The sequence below is a fragment of the Acomys russatus genome, chromosome 23, assembly GCF_903995435.1.
Source record: "Acomys russatus chromosome 23, mAcoRus1.1, whole genome shotgun sequence".
Taxonomy (NCBI): Eukaryota; Metazoa; Chordata; class Mammalia; order Rodentia; family Muridae; genus Acomys; species Acomys russatus.
The window spans coordinates 6,705,443-6,730,816 of record NC_067159.1 but is presented as its reverse complement, the minus strand read 5'-3'; the positions used below and the strand labels follow the sequence as shown (position 1 = coordinate 6,730,816).

General features: G+C 49.5%; 1 protein-coding gene across 2 annotated transcripts in view; it reads right to left on the bottom strand.

Moving 5' to 3' along the window:
* Positions 1–5,183: 5,183 nt before the first annotated feature.
* Syt6 (synaptotagmin 6) overlaps positions 5,184–25,374 on the bottom strand; it is a 60,033-nt gene continuing 39,842 nt past the window's right edge. The window contains exons 4-8 of one of the 2 annotated variants that reach the window (XR_007832800.1): positions 17,931–18,051; positions 12,595–12,766; positions 11,407–11,557; positions 7,765–7,832; positions 5,184–5,501 (exon numbers count right to left, since the gene is read on the bottom strand). Coding sequence is in view for 1 of the 2 variants with exons in the window: in XM_051165870.1 (XP_051021827.1) it covers positions 5,430–5,501; positions 11,407–11,557; positions 12,595–12,766; positions 17,931–18,051 (516 nt within the window). In the remaining variant the exon portion in view is untranslated. The remainder of the gene's footprint in view (positions 5,502–7,764; positions 7,833–11,406; positions 11,558–12,594; positions 12,767–17,930; positions 18,052–25,374) is intronic. The other variant, XM_051165870.1, reaches the window with a different exon arrangement.

Below are 25,374 nucleotides of genomic sequence, written 5' to 3'. Positions count from 1 at the left end.
ATACTACATTACCTAACAGCATGGCCACCATAAACACAACAACAACAACAACAACAACAACAACAACAACAACAACAACAACACCCTGGCCAGGTTGAGGGAAAATCAGACATCTTAAGTACCCTGGATGAGGCTGTTAAATGGAGCTGTTGCTATGGAAATAAGGATAGTGGTTCAAAAAGAAAGAAAGAAAAAACAGAGATAAATTTTTTATAATACTGCAATTAATTCTACTTTTATGTATACATCTGTAAGAACTGAAAGTAGGAGACGAAATATTTTTGTCACTAGTGTTGAGAGAAGTGCTATTCACACGGCCTGGAGGCAGAAGAAACCATGTCCCTATGGACAGATGACGGATGTATAAGCAAAGTGTCACGCCTACACACATAGTGAAGTATTAGCCTCACGAAGGAAGCGAGTTCTAACACACACACAGCAACATAACGACGCGCTAAGTGAAACAAGCCAGCCACAAGATGGCAAACTCTACGAGTACACTCACGTGAGGAGCCCGTCAAACCTAGACAGATGGAAAGTTAGAGCAGTGGTTGCTCGGCGCTGGGGGTGGTAAGTGCGAGGTACTAAGCTTTGGTTTTGCAGGATGAAACAAATTCTGTGGATAGAAAGGTGGTGGTGACAGTGGCTGCAGACCAGTGTGCGCGGTGGAACTAAACTCTGTACCAACTACTATCCAAATGGCATGGGTTTTGTTATGTGTACTTTACCACAGCTTTTAAAAGGCAAGGGCAGAACAAAGGGGAGAAGAGGGGGGGAAAAAGACTTGCAAACGTGAGTGAAATGGACTTTTGTGAACAGGGCTATGTATAAGCAACTTGGCCAAGCTTGTGGAGAGCCACCTTCTAGAATCCTTGATTGGTCCGTTTTTGTTCGTCAGCATTGCCCCTGACTGGTGCATCCTAGGCATCTCTCCCTGTTGTGTCGCTTTTCTTTCCCCTTGCTCTCTGAGTGCTGATGGTCCCTGAAGATCTCTCTCTGAGGCCCTCCCTGCCCACTGGCACCCACTTAGCAGTGTCAGCCTTCTGTCTTCACTTCTCATTCTGGGTGCGCAAGCTTTCGGTAATTACCGTCTCATGCCCGACCTCTCTGCCAGGCTGCATCTGGAACTGCAGCTGTCTGCCAGAATCCACCCCAGCATCTCCAACTGTTTAGCCAGAACTGAACTGCTTTCCCTTGCTCTGCTATTCCCGGAGACACAGATCAGTTAGATCTCAGGTATATAAGACATACGTTAGGAATCCTTTTCACTCTGCCTGGCTTCCAGCTCAGCTCAGCTGTCAGCCCTGTGGCTCATCTGCTCTGTGACCACATCTTACACAGGCAGCCTGGTTTCCCCACCTGCTGTTCGTACCTGGCTCCTTTATTTTCTGGGAATTAACCATACAGCGGATACCACCTTCCATGGGCCAGTTATGTTCGCTGTGGTCTTCCCTAGGGCTACTCAGTAAATATTTCCTGCCTTCTACCTCTGAACTCTTAGAACCTCGTGCGTTCTGTGAGGTCATGTGGGTAATTCTAGCAGTGGGGCGCGAAGGAAAGTGACACATGTCATTTTGCTAGAACGCACAGGCCAATATGATGCTAGTGTCCTTTTCCCGTGGGCATATGTTGGTTGCTTTGTCATCTTGTGCCTCTGGTGAAATACATGGAGCAAGGGTCTCCTTGCTGATGTGATGATGGGCACAGAGCAAGAATGAGAGTTACGCCTTTACCGCTTTCAGCCTCTAAGAGCTGAAGGTTGTTAGTGCAGCGCAACCCAACCTGTACTGATGAATACTGATCCTGCTAGTTTGTGAAGCTCTAGTTAGATCCAATATCTCTGTGGCTTCTGCTTGCTTGACCTGATGGGAAGATGCTAGAAGGCACAGTGGCCTGCTTAGGCATCAGAGCACTTCTCTCAGCAGTTTGGCTCCCTGTAGAGTGCCAGTAATTTAGATGCAGTTGTGCAGAAATGGATGTACCTTCTGCTTGCCTCTCTACAGGCCACCTTCTAAATTAATTAGAAGCTGGAGGTGAGCAGAGAGGACGTTCTGTTGAGATCGAATACCTTTTTAAAAGATCTTGAGTCTGTGATACTATTTTCTTCAGGCTTTACCAAGTTGTGCTTCTATGAGAGTCAGCAGTATTTCTCTCCTGGTGGGTGAAAACATTGTGCTTTCCGGCTAGGAGTGAGGCCCATTTCCTCACAGAGGCCTCAGCATCTGGAGAGGCTGCCTGTGATGCTGAGTGGATGAAGGGACAGCCAGGCCCCATGTCCCAGATGCTCTGTGGGCTGTAGCCTGACAGAAGGCGGGCAGGACCAGCCTGCCGTGGAGCCCATGTGTCCCCTGAGCAGAGCGAAAACCCAACAGCCCCTCTGCCTGTCTCTAACTAGGGAAATGGCTATCTGTGGGAAGCAAAGAGGAAAAACACAAGCTATATTGTTGTGACGTGTGTGTGTGTGTGTGTGTGTGTGTGTGTGTGCTGCCCGCTGAATCCCAGCAACACAAAATGACAAGAGAAATGGGCAAGAGACAGAGATTTAATTGAATAAAAACTCCAGGCTGTGACAGGGGTGGGAAGACACAAAGCAGTAATTAACAACGTAATTTTTTTAAATGATGATACAATTAATTAACATCCTGGGTAAGTGCAAAGGGGGAGGGGGAGCATCCCTCAGCCAAGAAACACTGCTAAATAGAGGAGAGGAGAACTTGGTGTCTTTAGCAGACCTCCGTGTGCAAATGGCCCTGGTTACCACAGCTCACCACCCGCAGGGGGTTTCTTCTACCAGGGGGAGCCAACAAGGAAGTCGACTTTGAATTTCAGTTTATTCTGAGTTTCTGCTACTTCTCACATGTGAGGGGAAGAATCCTGGCTAACAAAAGGAGAAGCCTGTTCGTATCATTTGTGCTTCAAGATGGGGTGGACTGGTCTGGCCACCCTTGGTGGGGACTTGGGTGAAGGAACCCAGGAGCTTAAAGCTTTTCTGGAGCGGGCTTCCATGCCTAATGTATATACCAAGACTGATGGAGCTCCAGTGGTTGACTCAGGTGGTGAGAGGGCTGACCATAAGCAGCGCGTGGTTTCCTGAAGCACTTGGGATGTTCACTTATGGAAAAAAGCAACCGGGACATAGAAAGGTCTCTCAGACAGGCAGTTGCTATCCTGTGATTCGTGCAGACCACACCCTCCCCTCTAAAATCTTAGAATGGATCATCCCACCTGCCCAAAGGTTTAGGGATGGCAACTGGGCATGCATTTGGAATCCACTTCTGAGAGGACAGGATACTCACACTAACTTATATGCTCCTTATGACCCAGAAAACTCAACTTCCTAGTGGCATTGCTGTGTGGCTGTGAGAGTCACCTAAGTGGGGTCCATCTAAGGTCAAGAAACACGGTGAAGTTACTTGCTCACTGAGACTCTTATCATGACCTTGTGGGTTTTTTTTTTTTTTTTTCCTTCTCCTTCGCAAGAGTACTTCTAAGGGCCAGGCGTGGTGGCGCAGGCCTTTAATCCCAGCACTTGGGAGGCAAAGGCAGGCTGTGAGTTTGAGGCCAGCCTGGTCTACAAAGGGAGTCCAGGACAGCCAAGGCTACACAGAGAAAACTTGTCTTGAAAAACCAAAGAGAGAGAAGAGAGGGGGGTGGGAGAGGGGGGGAGAGAGAGAGAACTTCCAAGCCAGAGACTGCCTGGATAGAAAGACTTACCAATTTTAAGATGTTTGGGGAGAAAACACATCTTTACATAACAGCTCTCCTAGCCCAAGGCTCATTACTCAGGGGGTCTAGATTGGTCTGCATTTCTCTTGCCACAGTGTCCCGTTGGCTCATGTCCAGTTTGGTCATTCTTCTGCCCAGCAACACTACCTAAAGTTAGGTCAGCAGAGCAACTTTGGTGGCCTGACTTAAAATTGGGTGTTACTTTATTAAGTAGCTACATCTGCAGAGTGGGGCCTAGGTAAAGAGTAAGACACGAGGTATGAGTATAGTTTTGTGTCCTTGACCTTCTGCTGTTGAGAGAAGGGATTTTTCCAAGCTGACTTGCTTCATGCAAGTCCTACACTGATGAAAACTCAGTACCTTGTGTCCACAACTTGCAGAAGAAACTCCCTTTCATGTGCTTAGAGAGCTGCCCAGATGTTACACTGAGCAGACCAACCTACTTACAGGGCCTGGCAGGAAGGCCACCGGTCACTTTATAGAAATGTGCTATTATAAATACAGCCATTCATATTTGTTTTCTAAACTGAATTTGGCCTAAGGTAGAGATCTAATGGAAAAAAAAATAATCAGACAAGCAAAGATTCTTTCACTACGACTGAAACAAACAACACAGAATACTTATTCATTTATAAAACTAAAGTTTAAAGTGAGTTCTTGTCCCAGAGTCTGTGGGGGGCTGGACTAGTCTCAGGATGACTGGGTTTCAACTAAGAGAAGACTCTTCATGGACAAGCAGGCTCAAAAATGTGGTCTGGGTTTCAAAATGCCCCATTCAGAAAAGGACAACGTGTTGTCTAGATTTTTCTTTGCTCTATTTAGGCATTTTAAACAGCTGCTTGGTACTTTGTGGCATTATAAAGCTATGTATAACACAGAAATAATTCTGGAACATATGTGCCTCCTTTCTTTACAATGAAGGTTATTTTTGAGAACAAAATCCTGTTTTCAAACAAATGTGATCATTAACTGTAGTGTGTCGGAAAGCATATGGCGTGGTTAGTTTCGGTGAGATCGTTCCTAAGGAAAGTGACTAAGTTCCCACGAGGAATCACAATGTCTCCAGTTGAGGAAAGCCAACAAAGAAGGGAGCGTGGATCCCCCCCATACCCCCGACAGAGTCACAAACACGGCAGGTGTCTCGTGGTTTCAACATGGGACAAGCAGACCACATCTTGGCTTGTGTCCCAGCAGTGGAGAGCGTTCACGAGGAATCACTTGCCTCAGAGAGGCTCCGAGATTGATAGGTTCCATTCTTGCAGGATGCTGAAAACACAGCCATGGCTCCATCCTACCGCTGCCCTCTCCAAGGGGTGAGCATTGGGTGGAGGCACAAAATTTCAGAGCTCCAGTCTGTCTTTCCCCTAAAAGACTGCTATTTTACACCGTAGTTCCCAGAACCAACTTCTGGGCCATCCACTCTTTGATTTGCATCTCTAATCATCGCGTTTTCTTTCTCTCTCGGCAGCAGACCCAAACAAAGCAGAAAAAACCACAAAAACATCACCTTGGGAGACAGAGAAGACTACGACAGATCTGATCACACATGACAAGGGTCTCGGCCTTGCCCTGCACAGGAGCAGTTAAGACCATGGGCTGGCAGGCAGTGGCTGCTGCGGCTACCATCACCGTGACTGCACAAACACCGACTGAAACAAGTGCGAAAATAACGTTGCAGAGTCCCATTGGCTGGGCCGTGTGGCTCATGGTGTCGGAGGTGGTTTCGGAGAAGGGCATGAGCTCTCACTGTCGAAGCTGGCAGCTCGGCCCTGCCACTGTGGGGAGGAGAAAAGCCTGGTCATTTATTGCCAGCGGAATTGACATCTCAGATTAACTGGCCCATGCGTTGTGCCCACCTCTCCCAGCCTCAGTAAGCTTTCTCGACTTTTGCCATCAGCCATGCAAAAACATAAGACTACAAGCTCAGAGCATCTTGTTTGGGAGACTTGGGTTTCAGAAAAGATCTGCAGACCTAATCTTACCTTCCTTTACAATATGTATACAAAAGTGTGTGTGTGTGTGTGTGTGTGTGTGTGTGTGTGTGTGTGTGTGTGTGTGTATGTGTGAGTGCTTGAGCTTTAGTGAGTTATGACTGGACCATTTCTGAGTGCTTTGGCCATTTTTCACACACTGAAAATCAGATTATGTTAGCAGCAAAGAGAGGCAGTGTGTCTGCCCTTACTGCCAAGAACCTACGATCATGAATTATTAGTAATTTGTCTGGGAGCTGTTAGCACAGGAGAAGAAAAAAAAAAACAGCCTTGATGCTGCTTGGTTGGGGCTCTCTTCTTCAGTCTTAAGGCATCCTATGAGCATTTTCACCAGCTCGTGAACCGGGGGCGGGGGTGGGTGGGTGGGTGGGTGGGGGACTCGAGGAGGCCATTCCCTCTACACCCCTCCAATACCTTTCTCCTTCCCCGCCTCCTCCCAGTGCCCCTCCAAGCCCTGCTGACGTGGATGATGTAATGAGGCGTGATGAAGTCAAGGAGCTGGCAGAGGATGGATGGACCTGTGCCTGCATCCATTCGATGCTTCTTCAGATGAAAAGGCCAGGCATAACTAGGATGCTTTCTGGGCAGAGATCTGACCCTGGGACTATTCCTGACCTCTCTGGGAGTGCTCTAACGTCAAAGTGAGGCAGTGTCCACTGCTCACTCACTCTTTGGCATGGTGGGGGGCGGCTGGGGAGAGCCAGTACTCTTTCATGGCCTGCAGGCAGGTCAGGAGACAGAGGGGGGGATGCAAGAGCCCCTAAGTGGTCAAGATGGAATTCTGAACCACAAACGCAGCCCCTTTCTGCTTTTCATGAGCTATAGGGATCTCTATTGTGGAGAGAGACAGAGCTGTGGGCGCAGGCATTCCGACGGCTGTGGCGGAGAGTCCAAGAGGGCAAACATCCCCTTTCTCAGTAATTTCCAGACACATCTGAGCTACATGAGAAGTAGACCATTTGACCTACGCAGTAAGTGGGAAGACTTCAGGGTCAATGGGGGGTCCACAGGGGCTCTTTTCTCTTTAGTACTCATTGTGCAGGCACACTGAAGGTTTCTACAACTAACTTGTGGGTGACAGCCATGGCACGCGCCTGGCCTGAACTGTCTCAGTGTGTCAGAACCAGAGGTGAAATTGGGACATCACCCAGTCTAAACCTCTTCTTCTTCTTACAAGTAAGAAACAGAGACACAGAGAAGTCAAGGCACAGGCAGTTCGGGGCAGAACCAGGACTCAGTCGGGTCTCCTCACTCCCAGCTCCTTTTTAATCCACCCTGCCACTGTGTGCCACTGTGCTGGCGTGGCACCACCCTGCCACTGTGTGCCACTGTGCTGGCGTGGCACCACCCTGCCACTGTGTGCCGCTGTGCTGGCGTGGGACCACCCTGCCACTGTGTGGCTCTGTGCTAGGTGTGGGACCACCCTGCCACTGTGTGCCACTGTGCTGGCGTGGGACCACCCTGCCACTGTGTGCCGCTGTGCTAGGTGTGGGACCACCCTGCCACTGTGTGCCTCTGTGCTGGCGTGGGACCACCCTGCCACTGTGTGCCTCTGTGCTGGCGTGGGACCACCCTGCCACTGTGTGCCTCTGTGCTGGCGCGGGACCACCCTGCCACTGTGTGCCTCTGTGCTGGTATGGGACCACCCTGCCACTGTGTGCCTCTGTGCTGGTGTGGGACCACGCTGCCACTGTGCTAGGTGTGGGACCACGCTGGCACTGTGTGCCTCTGTGCTAGCATGGCACCACCCTGCCACTGTGTGCCACTGTGCTGACGTGGGACTACCCTGTCACTGTGTGCCACTGTGCTGACGTGGGTCTACCCTGTCACTGTGTGCCACTGTGCTAGGTGTGGGACCACGCTGCCACTGTGTGCCACTGTGCTAGGTGTGGGACCACGCTGCCACTGTGTGCCACTGTGCTGGCGTGGGACCGTCCTGCCACTATGTGCTGCTGTGCTGGTGTGGGACCACCCACTAGAGGAAGAAAGAGACACAAAGAAGTATAATAAGAACCCTAACCTTCTCAGGCCCACAGCAGGTACTTACTCCTAACTCCTGCGGCTGTCTCTCCGCTTGCAGCATCCACGTGACTGAAATCACACCCGAGGGGTTCCCTGGTGAAATATTTTAGATACATAAATGCCTGGTTCTTGAGCCCCCTGTGACTTCTGACGCCAGTGTCTCTTAGCCAGAAGGTGACAAATAAGATGACTCCTGGTGCTTTCACTCAGCAAAACTTCCAATTTCTCCCTCACTACCTTTAGTTACAGTAATTACAGGCTTCTCTCCTGGGGAAGCACACTACTTACAACAATCTGACCCATAGGCCAGGTCAGAACATGAAACATGAAATGACTAGGTGAAGCATCTATTTATTTATTTATTTATTTATTTATTTATTTTTCTTTCTATCACAGCCCGGAGAGTGGTCACACAGAACATAACTGTTTATCCGGGACAAATGAAGAGGGAACACTGGCTCCCATCCTAAGCCTGGCTATTTCCTACGAAGATCAACAAAGGGAAGAGATGAAGTTCATGGACAATGTAAATGATTCCAGCCGGCTTATCAAGGTGGCTCTGGAATGGCAGAAAATCTGTCCCCAGCACATAGGGAGCTTATTGTCCTGAGGCAGCTGTGTCCCCACTCAGGTTTTTTTGCTAAACTGAAATGGATAATGTTCCAACGGAGATCTCAAAATCTGTGTCAAGTGATCTGAACACAGCCCTTTGTTTAGGAGGCACCTTGAATAAGGTCACTGGCCAAGTCGACTCTGTGTGTGGGGGCCACAGTGACACGGCAGCACTGGGAGGGAAGGGCACTTGCTATGGCTTAATGGATTTTTATTCATGAGAGCTCCCAGCAGGGAAAAATACCTTTCCAGTTAATTTGTTTCCCTCAACCTTCATTTTAAACCCCAAACAGTGGAGCGCGCATGGTGCTCTCTGTTCTCATTAATAAAAGAGAAATGATCACAGCGCTTGAAACTCTGCTAAGAGAGGTGTGAGACAAACATGGACGGCTTTGTAGAGATTAGGCCATTGATCATCCCAAAAGCTGGGACGGACGACTTCTTTATGGGTTGCACAAATATAAAATCTGAGTTTCAAGCTAGACAGAACCCAAAGAAGGCAAGGTAGGAGGTCACAGGGGAAAAGAACCCCAGGGACACAATGACCAGTTTGTACTGGCCAGGCGAGGCCGTAGACACATTTTTATAGAGATACTTAAACTGTGGGTGTTAAGAGGGGCAGTGAAAACCATACTGGTGCATACTGCCGAAACTGCTAAGTTGCTGAGACAAATGCTACCTTTAGCCTTTCCTCACAGAGAGGAGCAATCCGCTGAGCAAAGAATGAGAAGAGAGGGAGTGGGGGTGGGGTGGGGTTCAGCACTCTCTGAGCTGCCAGGTCAAGGGAGGAAAAAAAGTAAACCCAAAGGATATGAATCAATTTAATCTCTTTTTCGTTTTCCATATACAGTTACTTTCCCTTTACTGTCTCATCAAATATTCATTTTCTAGGGCTTCACTCCACTTTATCTTTCTTGCCTTTGTCATCTGGACCAGCCAGTTGGAGTTTCCAAAAAAAGAAGGCCCTCGGAATCAATTGTTTGGCTTAGTTAGACAGTATTCACCATACTTCCCGGGCCAAGGCCTGCCACTTCCGGGGTGCATCACTCCAGCCACTGCCACCGTGGTTTCTTTCTCTGCCAGAGAGGCAGGCAGAGCAGCCTGGCAACGGTGACCCTAACCCTATTCACTACTGCAGAGGTAGGATTACAGAAGCAGCCGTGGCTCCACACAGAGGCTCCTGGGCTCTTTTGTCACCGAGGGTCAGCATTTATCAGAAAAGCTGAGGTGGGAGCGTTATCCTCTCACTTATCAGCAGAGGAGGGCAGCGAATGCCTGAACTGTCGCAGCCTGCCGAAGGCCTCTCAGCTCACAGCCCACACCAGGCCCATCTGAAACTGGTTAATATATTTACTATTTTCTTAAGTGTCTCCACAGTGTTATGACAGGAGCGGGGTTAAGACATTACATTCTGTCCCTAGGCTGAATTCGAGTGAGGTGTCAGAGTGGCTTCACCGTTGGCTGGCACTGCCCAGGAGTGCCTACTTGTGACTAGATTAGGGACCTCACCCACACCATGAAAAGCGCCTTCCGGCTGAGAGGACAGGGCTCCACAAGGGTTGAAGGAACTCTGAGAGACTGATCTCACTCCCTGAAGTGCCATAGCGCTGTGGTAAAATCACTGCAGCCACGGTCACAAGAATGGATGGAAAGACCTGACTTGACAGGATCTGTGGCCTTTCCCTAGATCTTTGATACTGCCTCAGGGCCTGGGGAGGTAAGCTGCCCGACTAGTCTGGCCCCCTGGAAGCCACTGTCTCCACCAGATTTCAATATGCTTAAATTAAGCTCCTTAGCTTTTATTCCTTCTTTGGGATGATACCTCAAGCCATGGTCGAATTGCTGTACCCGCCCTGAGAAGGGAAGGGATGTCTGCAGGTTCTCAGGTGTGCCATGCCTTTTCTGATCAGAGCGGAGACAGGGGGACGGTGCTCTTAAAGGCCATGTGGCAGAAGAGAGAAATCTTTAGTTTCTGTCTCGAGTTTTCTTTTTTGTACCGTTTGTACACTTAGTGCCTACTAAGATGAAGGCATCCTCTCCCGGATTTCCAGGGTGGAGTGGGTATGAGGTACTGAAAATGAAGCTGAAAGCCTGACTGACCACCCTAACATCCCAACACGCTTAAGGAAAGGCAGGCCGGGGGACTACCAAGTTGACAGATCATCGGATCTTCCTTTGTAGGGTTTGGTGTGAATGGGACAGACGATGAATATTCCTCAAAGCTGCCATTGAGAGAGGAGATTGGGAGCCTGGAGCCCCAGCTTTGTTAGCGCTCAGGTCTCCAGCTAAATTCACTCAGAAGGTGTGACACTTTGACACCATACCCTCTCTCTCCCAGGGATGGTAAGACATCGTATGCAGCAGAGCAGGGAGGACTGCGTTCTTTGGCTATCTCACCTAAGAAGTGAATCCTGCCAAGTGGTGGCTGTCTGGAGCCTCAGAGAACTTACTGTTCTGCCTGGGGTGGAATTTCGTGCCAACTCTGATCTCACCCCCTCGGGGCTTACTCCTATAGGACTAAATTGGCCCAGGGGCTTTGTTGTGAAAGCTTTTCAGGCTCAGCCCAATGGACTGCTGGGAAGACTTCCTCAGAATTCTCACTTCCATTAAGAACTCCCTGCTGCTTTTGGACTTGGATATTTTTTGAGACAAGGTCCTGTTTAACCCACATTGGCCTCCGACCTGCTATGAAGCCAAGGATGACTTTCAGCTTTGAATCCTTCTGCCAAGCACTAGGGGTTCAGGTGTGTGCCCCCACATCTAACTTTAGGCAGTGCCGGGGGATTGAACTCAGGGCTTCGCTGCATGCTAGGCGAGGAGGCTGCCAGCTGCACAACATTCCTTGCCATATCACTGCTACTTTTGAAATGCTCACAATCAAGAGACCTTTCTGCCAGGCAGCCTCCATCTCCTCCCTCATCTGCCTGCTAATACACTAGATGCTCCCATGCCCCCTTCCCATAAAAAGGCCGAGGATTCACAAGCAGCCACCTGCCATTCTCCAGCCCACGCCACCATGCAGCACGCATGCCAATGGCCAGGCGACCTCACCCACCTCTTTGAAGGATTTCTTTACCTCCACCAAGGAGTGCCAGTGTGCGATGGGCTTCCGTGGGTATGCCAGCATCTCATTCCAGTGGTCCCTGCCGAGGCCTTCGGCATTGATGCCCACTCTACAGACGCCTATGATCTCATTGTGGCCAACTCTGAGAGAGAAGCAAAGGTCATAGCATTGCTCATTCAAAAATGCTCCCAGAAAGGGAGCGGGACTCTGTCTAGTGTATCTAACTCAGAACCCTGAGCTCTGAAAACCAGTGTTTATTGGGGGTGTTAGCCTGCCAGTGGCCCCGAGGCTTTGTCCAACATCCTAATTTAAAGTCAGCAAAGTGAGCAAAGGCTACAGACGTATTTAAAATTTCAGGAAACAGTGTCAGGAAGCCTGGCTGGGCATTAGGAGTCTGTCTCTTCCTTATTTGACTTGGGAGGCATGCTACAAACTCTCCGGAGAGCCCAGCACTTGGAAATAAACCAACCTGCTCTGAGCATCATTTCTCCATACTGCTATTGTCAAGGCTATGATTTATTCACTCAGCAAAGGACATAAATCATCTCTCAAGTATGTTAGTCAAGCACCTACTATGCCAGAGGAGTTGAGCTAAACACCTAGGCTTTATTGTGTGATTTCTGTCCTTCAGCTAAAATGGTCCTGGGAGAAGAGTCATGGGAGATGGATTAGTGGGACGCGTTTCTGAGCCACCATTAGGAAGAAAGAATGAAAAAAAAAAAAAAGAGGCGGGGAAAGACAGGATTTAGTGGGGTGGTCATTTGGGATCCAGATTATGGGAAGTCTGTGTAATGGGAGCCAGGGGTGTTCTTCAGACCGGGAGAAAAGCATCCAGGCAGAATGTGTCCTGAGTCTGGAGGCTGACTTAGGGCAGAGAGTGATGGGGGCTTGGGAGCTGTCCTGCGGGAGAGGAGATGCTAGTGAGGCATTGGAAAGGGCAGAAGGTGGGACTTGGTGGCAAGCAGAAGAGGAGGAGCAGTTGGGAATGAATTCAGCGGGGAGCTGACAGGTAGAGTTCCCCCTGATGGGACCAGGCTGGAAAGAGAAGCTGTAGTGTTCAGTATGGGGACATCTGTACTCTTTCCAATTCCTGCGTCTTTCTTAAGTGGAAGCTAATGGGCCCTGGAGTGGCAGGTCAAGGGCACCTACACTGTACTGAAGGAGAGGGCGGGCCCCTACCGATCGTAGTCCATGACGGAGATGAGCAGGCTCACTTGATCCATGTTCTCTGGGGGGATGTCAAAGATGATGGCCTCGTTGTAGACGGGGTTGAGGGTGTTCTTTTTTATGGTCGTTTTCTTCTTCTTCAGTCTCCGCCCATCACACAGCAGGGATACTTTGACATAGGGATCTGTGTCAATGAGAGGGCAGGGCAAGAAGATAGTATGTTAAACTGATTGTTGTTTGGTTGGTTCGGTTTTCTTTGACACAGGTGCTACTCTGTGACTCAGGCCAGCCTCAAGCTCAGAGCCATCCACCTGTCTGAGCCATTCCAAGTGCTGAGATGCCAGGTGTGAGCCATCATTAGACAGATGTCCTTAAGCAGCATCTGCCACAGAGGGACTGGATCCCTGGGCTTGTTGCTGCTCATCGGACGGGATCAGTGGGTTAAGGCACCTTGCATTTATGTAGCACACCTGTCTCTGAGGACGCTCCACACTTAATGAACTCAGTCTTTAGCTACCTTTGTATTCGTGGGAGAGTGCCTAATGGTGTGTCACTAATAGGAAAACTAGCCTCGATTTAGACCAGACGCTTGTCAATTGGTTATGTAGTTCCCAGCCCTAAATCTCGGCTGCACTCTCTTTGGCTAGAGAGCTCAAAAGAGCACTGAAGCTAACGAAAAGCTCTGTTTCTTTCACCTATATAGAACCATTCCCTCTGGAGTTTTGCCAGCTTTTTAACCAAAGGATAAAGGGGGTTAAAAATAGGATGTGGTGATGCCCAGGGAACAGTCACGTGTTAGGAAGAAGCAACGACGTCAGTCCCAATGCTGCTCCTGTCTTCCCCACTCAAAGACATGATTTTGGGTCCCACTGTCCCCGGAAACTCATTTCCATTTGGATTCAAGAAGCATGGGAGTGGCTTGGCTTTGCTACTTCCCCGGGAAGCCATTTCCTGGCCACTTCTGAGCAATGCAGCAAGTAGGGACTGTGGCCAGGAGAGTGAGGGAGGCAGCCTCCTCTTCCTCCTCCTCCTCCTCCTCCTCCTCCTCGAGACTCAGGGCAGCTTGTTGACATTTTATTTCTCAGTGGGATCTTGGAGTCTCTCCATGCTGCAAAGAGATGTCTTCTTCTTCTTCTTCTTCTTCTTTTTTTTTTTTTCTTCAAACTTCCATGTACCTCCTAATCTTCTCTTCCCTTTAGCTTTGTGAATGGGTATTTCGTGGTCATCTTTCTACCCTGAAATTTTCTACTCATCCAGATGAAGGGACACTTATTATATCTCATAGCCCAGGTGTCTCGGTCACCACTATAATTAGTATTTATGCTGCACGGCTCAAGGAAGAGGACAACTCACAGGCAATAATAGCTTTGAGGCCTTGATGTGCTCAGACATCTTCCTGTCCAAAAGCCAGGGCTCATGTGAACTTGCCAGGAAGCATGAGCCTGAATAACCCCTCTCCTGGCTCTGGAGTTCTGAGGTATGTGGCCATGCCCCCTGGATCCCTGAGCACCTGCTAGGCCTCCTACCATTTGGCATCATGTTGGGGAAAAGGGCAGATGAAGGCTACACATGGAGTTAAAAACTAGAGAAACGACACGCCTGAGAGATGAGCCCAGCCGGGCTCCAAGCTTTGAAAGCATTTGCACAGACATCCAAGTGAGTTGCTGACTAACCAGTGTGATGGTGGCAGCTGCACCTTAGCCACGGGGACACTTGGGTTTATGGAGGAACCGGGGGAGACCATGAGGAATTTAATCAACCCCCCATCTCTTTCAGGGCTTCCCACTCAGGGGAGCATTTGGTAAAAAGGAAGGAGTGTTGAGAGTTTGTATGCCACAGCTGTCTGCTTTTCACGGGCTCCTTTCCCTATGGCTATGCCCTAGTGCATTGTTCAGGTCACCGGAAGCAAAAAAGAGTTGCCCCAAGACCCATCTTTAATAGTCCAGTCTTTCCAGCTACACAATGCTTTAGAAAGTGTCTCTAGGTTTGTACCACCTTGCTCCTCGTCTGTTCCTGGTTCCGGACACCCCATTCAGGACACATTTCCAAGTAAAGAAAATACAAGCATAGCCACTTGTCCCATGAGCCACTGGGCCAGGGCCTTCTTCCCCCAACCCAGTCCATTCCTATAAGGAATATCTGGCTAATAACATTTGGTAGGCTGAGTTCTTTTTTTGCAGGAATCAAACTTTCGCCAGCATCCAAGAGGCTAATCAAAAATCAGAGCCAGCTGCTCCCCAGGGTGCCTCGGGAAAGTGTTGTGGCGGGTTAGTGGAACGGCGGCCCCAGATGATCTTTGAGGTCTGGTCCTCTCTATGATGCCCTGAGCTCCAGGGGCCTAAAACCCCGGACTGCCTTCCTACCTCACTGTGTGGGAGTGATCAGAATCCAGCATTCGGAACACGCTCTGTGCTAAGACGTCATCAGGCTTACTTTACGTCTGTACCATCAAACACTTAGCACCGACATCTCCATCTCATAGGCAGAAAAGAGAGATTAATGGCTTGCCTAAGAGTTGATCTCAGGCCTGACTTCACAGCCACTTTTGACCACTAGATACAAAGCAGTATAAACCAGAGGCAGTGGAGACAAAAGGGTGAACCCACCCATTGGTAGCATATTGGTCTTTACTACTGTTTTGTGCTATTTTTGTCATCGTGGATTCTGGGAAGTAGGCTTAGATAGTTGATCCTGGGCTTGTTTAGCTCCAAGAGGATAGGAAGATCCTTGGTTTTAGAGGTCAGTGCTGTTGCAAGTCTGGAAGAGAAATTACGGAGCTCCGTTTTCTTTCCGTACTGGTTGAATGGCAGACGTCTTTGGGTTAAAGGCAATGGAATCTCAGCCTCCCAAACAGACGGAGGCGGCACAAGGCGCCCCGGGCATGCTGGTACCTGCTTCATCACCTTGGGCCAGACTCATAAGCTCTATGCAAATTCATTCATTCGCCGTTCGCTCACTCACTCATTAATCCATACTTAATGAATGCGTACGGTGGTTCATGCCTTGCTCCAGAGACTCTGCTGCAAAGAGCGCCCCTGCACGCACAGAACCCGGCCCAGATTTACCGTGAGATCCCAGACCCAGGGAGGGAAGAGGTGAAACTGTGAAGGGAGAGGTTAGAACTGAACATTGAAAACAATCCTTTCGCCCAAACCCTCTGATTTACAGCAGCTCTTGTCATTACCTACGGCTACGCTCTGAGCTCACTCTCCAGCACATCAACTTGATTACAACAGAGAAGACCATGCTGGGGACTAGGGGCAGCAAAATCCTATTTCCCTCAGCCGCCTTGAGAGCCCTTAGTGGATTTCTGTCCTCGCGTGCACTTATTTTGGTATTAAAATGAAATCTACGTTTGGCTGTATTTGGGGGGAAGCTGGCTTGCTGCTGCCGGAGAGCTTTTTCCCACGTCAGCAGAGGTTCGTGAGCTTCTCTGCTGCATCTTGATGCACGTCAGCTGCTTCTGGGGGAGGAAGGCCTGGGGGTGGTCCTCAGTGAGGGCTACTGGGCTGAAGTGGGCACTGCAGCGACCGTTGGAGGCTGGAGCAGGGTAGTGAGAAGTTTTGTTTTGTTTGTTTGTTTTGTTTTTCGGTTTTTCGAGACAGGGTTTTCCTGTGTAGCCTTGGCCGTCCTGGACTCACTTTGTAGACCAGGCTGGCCTCGAACTCACAGCGATACACCTGCCTCTGCCTCCCGAGTGCTGGGATTAAAAGCACTGCGCCACCACGCCCGGCTAGGAGGATTTTGTTTTTAAAACCTCAGTTTTTAAGCCTCAAACCCCTTTCTCCATGTTCATAAGGTGCCACTAGGTCCAGAGGTTTTCTACCAGACCTCTCTCTCTCTCTTCTTTCGTTCTTTCCTATGGTGGGTACTGAATTCAGGGTTTTATTCAAGCTAATCCAGTACTTTCTCTTGTATTTTTGTTACAGGGTCTCACTATGTAGCTCAGGCTGGCCTTGAAGTTGCTATTTGCCTGGCCTGGCCTCAAACTTGCAATCCTCCTGCTTCAACTTCCCAGAAGCTGGGGGTGCGGGTAAGTGACACTGTTTGGTGTCACCACCACCATACTTTTTCTGACACTCGTAATCCTATTTTCAGGAAAATAAATAATGGATGGAAACACCTGGGAAAATCCTCTTCTGTATTCTCATTCAAGTTCAACTTCCTTCGTGGTTTCACACTGATAATCAGAATCTTTCGGCGGGCCTCTTGGGTGGAGGTTTTAGAAAACAAGCCGAGCCTTTTCCCACACTCAGCATCACAGTGCAGCCCCTCATTGCCAGAGAAGTACTCTGGAAGGCTTCACTTCTGCACATCCCAGGGCACTTTGAACTGACAGTGGGGGAGGAGCCTTCCAGGCCTCAAGCCACTGCTTAAAACGCAGGTAAGTCCCCCTATGGCAGCCTGCAACGTGGCAGGAAGGGTCAAACCTCCTGTGGCACGTCAAGCCTGTCAGTTTCTGCAGCTGCCTTCACACAAGCATCTCCCCATGGCTGGAACTGCACTAGATTTTTATTCTGTGCTATGCTGCTAAGGGTAACACGGGGGCTTTGCAGGAAAACCACAAATATTTGTATACAGTGGCACTTTGCTTTCCAGCACATTCACTCCTTTGGCTTAGTATACAGACTGTTGCCCTAGGCCTGGGTGAACCTGCTAACACTGACATTCCAACCCATATATCTTCAGTAGGAACTGGAAAGACTGCTCACCCTTCCCAGAATGACATAATAAAAATAGGACCCACCCAATGCCTACGAGTGCATGGATCACCACAGGAATTCTGAATTGACCAGTGCACAGTATCAACACGCCCACCTCTCATATTAAAAAATAACTGCTACGGTTTAGATCTTAAATGCTCCTCAAGGACATTGAAGCATTGGTCCCCAGATTGTGACACTAGTCACACAAGAAACTCTAGGCTCCTGGGGACATGCCCTTGAAAGGGATATTAGCACCTTGGCCTCATTCCTTCTCTTCTTGTTTCTAGCTGACGTGAGAGAATAGGCTCCCCTAACAGGTTTCATGATGTACTGTGCGACCACAGGCCCAAAGCAAGAGGGTCAAATTACTATGGGCTGAAACCTTTGAACCTGTAAGCCAAACGATCTTTTCCTCCTTCAATTCAGTTATCACAGATCTATACCCGCACAGTGGCAGAGCATCAGTATAGAAGTCACATCTTACATAGGAAGGAGGCGGCAGAGGTGGAAATAGATGCAGGCAGCTTGCCTCCTAAGAACAGTGCCAACTCTTGTCCTTTCTTCCAGAATACTCTTCTAAATCCTGCTGTTTGGACTTGAGGGAGGCCACACGATAAGCCCTGGGGTGAGAGAAGTGGGTACCTGAGTAGCCTGTGATGTCCATGGCCTTGAGATTGCGACACTTGATCACTGTGAGGGTGAGCCTGCCTGCTGTGGGCAGGTAGCACAGGGAGAACATGATCTCTCCCAAGTCCACACTTTCCTGCAAAAGAAGAAGATGAGAAAGCAGGTGAAGGTGCTTGCTTTCTACGCAAGGGGTGGGGGGATTCTGGAGCCCAAAGCATTTGGAACTGCAGTAGTGAACGGACTTAAGACCCAAGGGACGGGCCTCATTTGAGGGACCTGTGAACAAAAGGCAACAATTATGTCCCTTCAAGTGATCGCCTCTCTTCTTCTTCTTCCTCCTCCTTCTCCTCTCCCGTCTCCTCCTCCTCTCCCGTCTCCTCCTCCTCCTTCTTCATCTTCATTGTCGTTATCTTTGTCATCATCGTCATCTCCCCCAACTGGTCCTTGCTGCTAAGGATGATCTTGAACCTCTAACTCTTCCTGCTTCTACCCTCTAAGTGCTGGCCTGGCCTGCATCACCATACCTAGTTTATGAATTGCTAGGCAAGCACTCTGCCAACTGAGCTGCACTCCAGCTCGTCCTTCTTGCTTTTGATCAGACTCTGGCCATGCTTTGGATACTAGCCCTCTGTGTGCCACTGGCTGAAGACCCGTGCTGGTTTGCATGCCCTTGCCCTGTTGCTGACCCTCTAACTTCCCGTCCATCCAGTCACGTGGTCAGAACACACGCTCCAGCTCTCGGATCGCCCTGCTTCCAGGACATCTGCAATTCTTTTCTGCTCTGTTTCTCAGCTTATTTGTCTTTCGCCACCAGGCCGTCTTGGCCCCAGGCACTATCTTCCTGTCTAGAAGTAGACGTGCAAGGAATTCATAGCCTGCTAAGGCCATGATGCCAACCAGGCAAATGTACTCTGGCCATCCTGTGCTTTATGACCCGCCTCACATCCGGTTTGTTTGTTTTCTTCCCTAAAATGCAATGAGCCTTTAGAAACACACACATGCTCTGTTGCCTCTCCTACACCAGAATCATCCCGCCTAGGGATCCCTGGAAGCTTCTGAGAGAGCAGAGAATGTCCCTTCCTAGAAAGTCATAGCATCTTTCTAGAGAGATGGCAAGCTCGTCCATCTGTTGTATGAGATAGCACCTCGCCAGATTGCTTTCTCCGCCTGCTTATTGAAGGGGGTGGGGGGGACAGAGAGCTTAGAATTCAAAGATGCTGAGCCGTCTCCCAGAGGCAAGTTAGTGGGAGGAGGAGGTGGAGGAAGAAGAGAAGGTCAGAGTTTGAGGTGGTTCTGATTCCAGATGGAGCCTTCTACTTGTTCATTCACCCTCTCATTTATTCAGTCAAAAATATTTATTGAACATCTGCTATGTGCTAGGTGTTGATTTATGGAGAGCAAAGAGACAAACACCTCTATTTTCACAGAGCTTACATTTTTAGGGATATATATATATATATATATATATATATATATATATATATATATATATATATATACATATATATATATATCAAACAAATTACTCTAAAGTATTAAGAGGGAAATAAGTCAGGGAATCAGGCAGAGAATGTGATTAATAAATGGCTGAGTATGTCGTGGGGGAGTTGATACTAGTGGAATTTTTAGCCAGGTAAGGACTCTCTGACTACACCCATTTGTTCATTGGTTGATTCAGTTGTCTTTTCTCCTCCTCCTCCTCCTTCTCCTCCTTCTTCTTCTTCCTTCTCCTCCTCCTCTTCTTCTTTTCATATTCATTTAATTTTATGTGTGTGTGTCTAGTGCCTGTGACAGTCAGAAGAGGATGTCAGATCTCCTGGAACTGGAGTTACAGATGGTTTTGAGTTGCCATGTGGGTGCTGGGAATCACTCAGGTCCTCTGCAAAAACAAGTGCTTGTAACCACTGAGCTATCTCTCTAGCCTGGGTTGTCCCACTCTTATTTGATGAGTGATTGCTGGAGGCATGTCTCAGGGTCGAAAGGACACAGTCCCCACACCCATAACATGTACATAGTTAAAGATGGTGCTAGGATTACCATCTTTCTCAGATGTCCTCTTGTCTTCCTAGACCCTTCATCAAGGGAGGAAGACAGAGAAACTGCCCTATACCTTGGCACTGTGGGAATGTCACCATCCCCTTCCATGTCTGGGGTGCATCTGTGTGGCCAGGGGGCACATCTGGATAATACTCTGACTGAAGCAATGAGAAGTAAGCAGAACTCTATCTCTCCTTACTTCCCTAAACAGAACTCTAAGTCTGATCCTGCCCAAAGTTCCAGAAACTATTTTAGGCTCACTAAGTACAGCAACAAGAGCCAACACTGTGCTGTTTGCTTGCCTGCTAAGTCCTTTGCTGATTTCCCTCAGTGAGCCTTAGCGTAGCCCTGCAAGGTAGATGCTCCCGTTATGCCTGCCTCTCACTGGAGGAAATGAATGTTCCTTAAGTTAAGGACTTGCCCGAGGTTGCATGACTAGCAGCACTCATACGTCAATGTCCCTGCTTAGACACCTTCAACTCTTCCCTAGCTCAGCTCCTAAATCAAGACACTACGCGCAAGTTTGTTTGGGGGCTTTCAGCACCTGAGTTCTTTCTTATTTCCTCATAAGTTCATCTTCTGTGCGCAAACCTCTGCTCCACATAACTTTAGTGACTTATGCCAAAATCCTGCTTGTTCTTCTTCTTGCTTAGATAATTCCACAACTGATGAAAAGCTCATGGGAGTCACCAAGTCAACCCTCTTCCTCAGTTGTGCCCTCGCCTACCATGTAGTAACTAACCAAAGGGCCATTTGGTGTGGGGTCCTTGCCTTACAAAACATGTGTGCTTTGGAGACAGCAAGCAGCACACACAAGGGGCTGCAGATGCGTGCAGGGAAGGATGGTTGCATTTCAGGCAAAAGAACGCTGGCAGCAAGGATTCTCTGTACCTATGCTACAAGCAAGGTAGGGCCTCGGGAAGACTTCTGGAAGGCCCTACAGCTCCTCTAACAGGTAACAAACCAAGGCTGCTGACACCATGTACCCATCAGTGGCATGCTACTACAGCAAGGTGGCTCTTTCATAAGCTACTTCTTTTAGGGACACAGAGCTGGCTTGTTTATGAGCTTGGGAGATTGGCTTTGGCTACGTGGTATCCATCAGGGTAAATGGAGGCTCTGTGAACAACTCTTAGGATGGCTTTCTCCAGGGGAGCACCGGCCCAAAGCCCCCCCCTCTGTTTGCAGGGCTGTCCTTTCTCAGGAGACTGTGAAGTCCTGTGGGTACTGGGTTGTGGTGCAGTGTGGAATCCCAGGCCCTGTATCCAAGAGTGATGTTTGCTCTTTATTGATGGCCCAGACAGAAACGGGAACTGGCCCAGAATCTCATCATGGTTTAAAGAGGAAGAGTCTGGGGCTGAAGCCCAGTGCCAGGGGCTCCTGTCGTGGCCTGCTGGCAAGCTGGCAGCTACGATCCAGTGGGTTAAGCAGTATTGTTCCACAGGCAGACAACATGGGTTTGGGTTATTTGCTAACGCAAAGTAGGTTAATATTTAGTAAACTGAGAGGTGGGAGGTAAACAGCCAGGCAGGAAGCACCCTACCTGGTGGGAAGCGAGGCTGGGCCACAGCCCTCTCTCTGCTCTGACCTCTGACACAGGTCTCAACTCAATTCTCGCCAGCCTTTTATCTTCATTAGCAGTGTTTGAGGCTCTGGCCTTTAATAAAAGCCAGGGGTGACGGGGGCTGGAGACCAGCTGGTGCCTTATTGCTTTCATCTCTACCTGATGTCTGAGGCCATCTCGGGGCAGACTGGTAATGAGCTCCCCGTGAGGGAGAGGTCACTGATGTCCACAAAGTGGCAGAAAGCAGCTCTGCCCTCTTCACCTAACCTAGGGCCCAATGGGGCTGGTCTGAGCTCACTAGCTTGAAGTCTTGGCCGAGGCTGGGAGGGCATGAGCCCGCTGCCAGGGAAGGGAGACTGGCTTCCGGGAAAACCTGTCAGAAGTGCAGCCTGTCTTCCACCCACCAATGTTTCTGCCTGTAATAGCAGCATGCTTCAGGCTTCAGGGTCCAGGGTGCCCAGACAACAAGATTCTGAGGGTACGTCCATGGCAATGCTGCTTTCATTTGCTCCACAGCGGCAACCTGCCACAGATCGGGAAAGCATTTCTTTCTCCTTACTTAATATAACCCTAGACATAGTAAGTAATGGTGGTGGCGGTGGTGGTGGGGGTGGTGATGATGATGATGATGACAGTGATGATGATGAATCTTATAGTGTGCTGACCAGGAAAGAACAGTGAACCACAAACCAAGAGACCCAGCTTTTTAGACCCGCTTGCTGTTTATGAGCCGTGAGACCTTGAACAAGTCATTTTACATTTCTGAACTCTCACCTGTGAAATGAAAGGGTGGTACTCGATGATCTATCCTGAAAGCCACAAGACCTAAAGACTTCACACTAGATAATCTATTCTACCAACCATCATCTGCCGAGATGGCCCAAGATACTGAACTAGTGTCCACTGCGCACCTCAAGGAACCTAGCTAACAATCCTGTTTTGTAGTCCAAACTCTCTCAGCCCTTCAGCCTTCGTAGCCCCCAAATGCTCTGCTGTTCTCCAAGGCTAATCGTGCTGCTTTCTAAACAGGCAAGAAGTGGCGTCAATGCCCCGAGTTCACCTGGGGAATCCAGGCCGAGCAAAGATGCCCATCTCTTAGAGAACACTTCTAGTCTCTTAGTCATTAAGTCGCTTGTCTGAATCTCTCATCATCATCATCAGCGAAACTTCCGCTACACTTTCAGGAGAGCCAGGGGAGACCTAAAAGGCTCTTGGAGACACTGGCCAGGAAGTGCTGTTAAGTCACTTTGGGGCAAGGGGGCCTGGAAGGGAGGATGGAAGCCAAATTTGCTCTTATGGGTAAAGAATCATGCAGTGAGTAAGCCCTTTGCTCAGGCCTGAGGTACATGCACGAATCAGACATTGGAGCCAGGCTGAGTCCCCTGGTATCCATGCCTTTCTCTTCACACACAGAACTTGAACACTAATTTGGGGGTGCCACGATAGAGTCTTGTGTTTCTCACCACTGTATGCCCTTTGAGAACAGGAACAGGCTCTGGCTTTGCTTAGCATCTTGCCTTTCATGTCTAGCCCAGGGCCTGATGGATAGAAGATAAGAATATGGATTTTGGATCAGGCAGCTCCGGGACCAAGTTCTAGCTCTGATTCATGAGTAACACAACTTATGCAACCATTCGTAAACTTGGGGCTAATTCCTGGCCCACCTCCAGGGCTTATTGAAAAGATTAAATAAGGTGAGTCACGCAGAGTGCTTGGCTTAGTGCTCAGTATGGATTCGCTGTTATAATTATTATTGTTATAGAAACTTCATAGTCTCCAGACAGAGACAGAGGAGAGGAAGGCAGTCAGTGCCACTTTGTGTAATAATACAGGCACTGTAACAGAGCTGTGGACCAGGTGTGGGAGAGTGGAGGGAGCAATAAACTCAGGCGGAAGTTTCAGGACAGGCTTCCACAGAGGGGCTGACATTTGCCATGCTCTAGAGAGGTGAATAGAAGGCGCCTGTTAGCAGATGGAAGCAAGCAAGATCCTCCCAGGCATCTGAGTCTGCAGTGCATGGAATACACAGTGGGACGTGAGAAGTTCCACAGGGCCAGAGGGTGCAGTGGGGGGTGGGGTGGGGGGAGGAAGGGCTGGAGGTAAGACAGGAAGTAGCCTAGCTGAGGTGGGAACAGGAGCAGAGCCCGGTCCCGAGTGCCTCCTGGCCCTCACATGAGCCTTTGCCCTTGATTCTTCAGGTGGTGAGAGACTTTCCGCAGCCATTCCTTCTGTTCCCAATTCACTCTTTACTGTTGCCTTTTCCGCTGGCCCCGCACCAACGACCAACCGTTCCTAGGTGGGTCTCTATTCAACTCACAACTACTCAATGTGCGAGCGAGACTGGGTGACGGTAAGCCAAAGCTGAATCTATCTGGGCGGTGGTGTTGTGGGGGATGGAGGCAAAGCTAGATGAAGCCTGAAGCATCCAAGGGCATGAGGGAGCCACTGACGGGCGACAGAGGACAGCGAGTCGGGTGAAGGCTGGAACAACCAGAGTAGCTTTGGAAGCTAAAGAAGAAAGCTGTAGCTAAGAGTGGAAAGAGGATAAAAAGGAAGAAAGAAAAAGGTCCAGGTCAGGAGCTTATGGGCCTGGTGCCTGCGGGGGTGGGGGGGGGTGCGGCTTTGCCCTGGGTGTACTGAGGAAGGAGGGAGAGGCTGTGGGAGACTACAGGACACCTTGACAATGTTTAGGTGTCATCCCTGTGGAAAGCAGAGTTCCTGGGGGTGGGGGGGGGAGTGGCAGGGAGGCAGGAGGACAGAAGCCGATGGCAGCAGCTCTCAGCAGGCATGTCAAGAATGGACAGCCCAAAAGGAAGGGAGAGAGTGACCCTAGATTCTCACAGGGTCACACAGAAGCTGTGTTGACTTTCTCCTCTAGGTGTCCCCAGACCCTGAAATGTTCGCTCTCTGGATGGCACACAGTCCTGACCCACACTGTCTCTGGGTTACCTTCCCAAGCCCTCTGCTCACCCATCAGATCTGTCTTTTCTGGAAGCAGGAATGTTCCTCTCTTGTTCAAAACTCCTCAATGGCTCTCCATTTCACACGCGGCCTGTGTAGTTGGGCAACCTCTTCGAATGAAATGTTATTCAGAGGCCCCCAATACATACACCAGGATGAACAGCGGCTCTGACACAGGGTCCAGAGCTTCCACCTTCAGCCTCCAGCGACCTCCTCGGAACTTCTAGGGGTCAGTGTGATGACCACCTGTCCACAGGCTCAAATGGCATTAGGCCTCTTCCTGAGCAGGCCCTCACTCACCTTCCACCATTTTCCCCCAGTTGCCCTACACTCAGCCACAAAACCAGAACATTTATAGAGAATTAACTACATACCATCCTGTCCTGAGTGCTTACGTCCATTTAGCTCCACAGTCACACAAAAGCCTCATGGGGGGGGTCTGTTGGTACCCCCTCATACTTAGTTACTTAGTTCTGGTACCATAATGAAGGACCCTGACAAGAGCAACTTAAGGGAGAAAGGGCAATCTTGGCTCGCAGTTCAGGGGAGTCACGGCCTGAGGACCCTGAGGCAGCTGGTCACATTGCATCCACAGTAAAGAAGCAGAGGCATGTGTGCACGCCAGGGCACAGCTCACCTTCTTCCCTTTATGCAACCTAGGACCCAAGTCCAGGACTTGGTCCTATCCCCAGTTAAGATGTGTGTCCTCCCATACAGTCCCTCCCAGGCATCCCCAGAGGCTAAGTAACCCTTCACAGGTGCACCCCGTGCCTTGTCACCTAGTGATTCCAGACCCTGTCAAATTTGTAATTAGCACACCCAGCTTCCTATATAGGCACTGAAGTCAAGAAGAAAGGGTGATACAAGTGGCCCCAGGACACACAGCTCTCAATGACA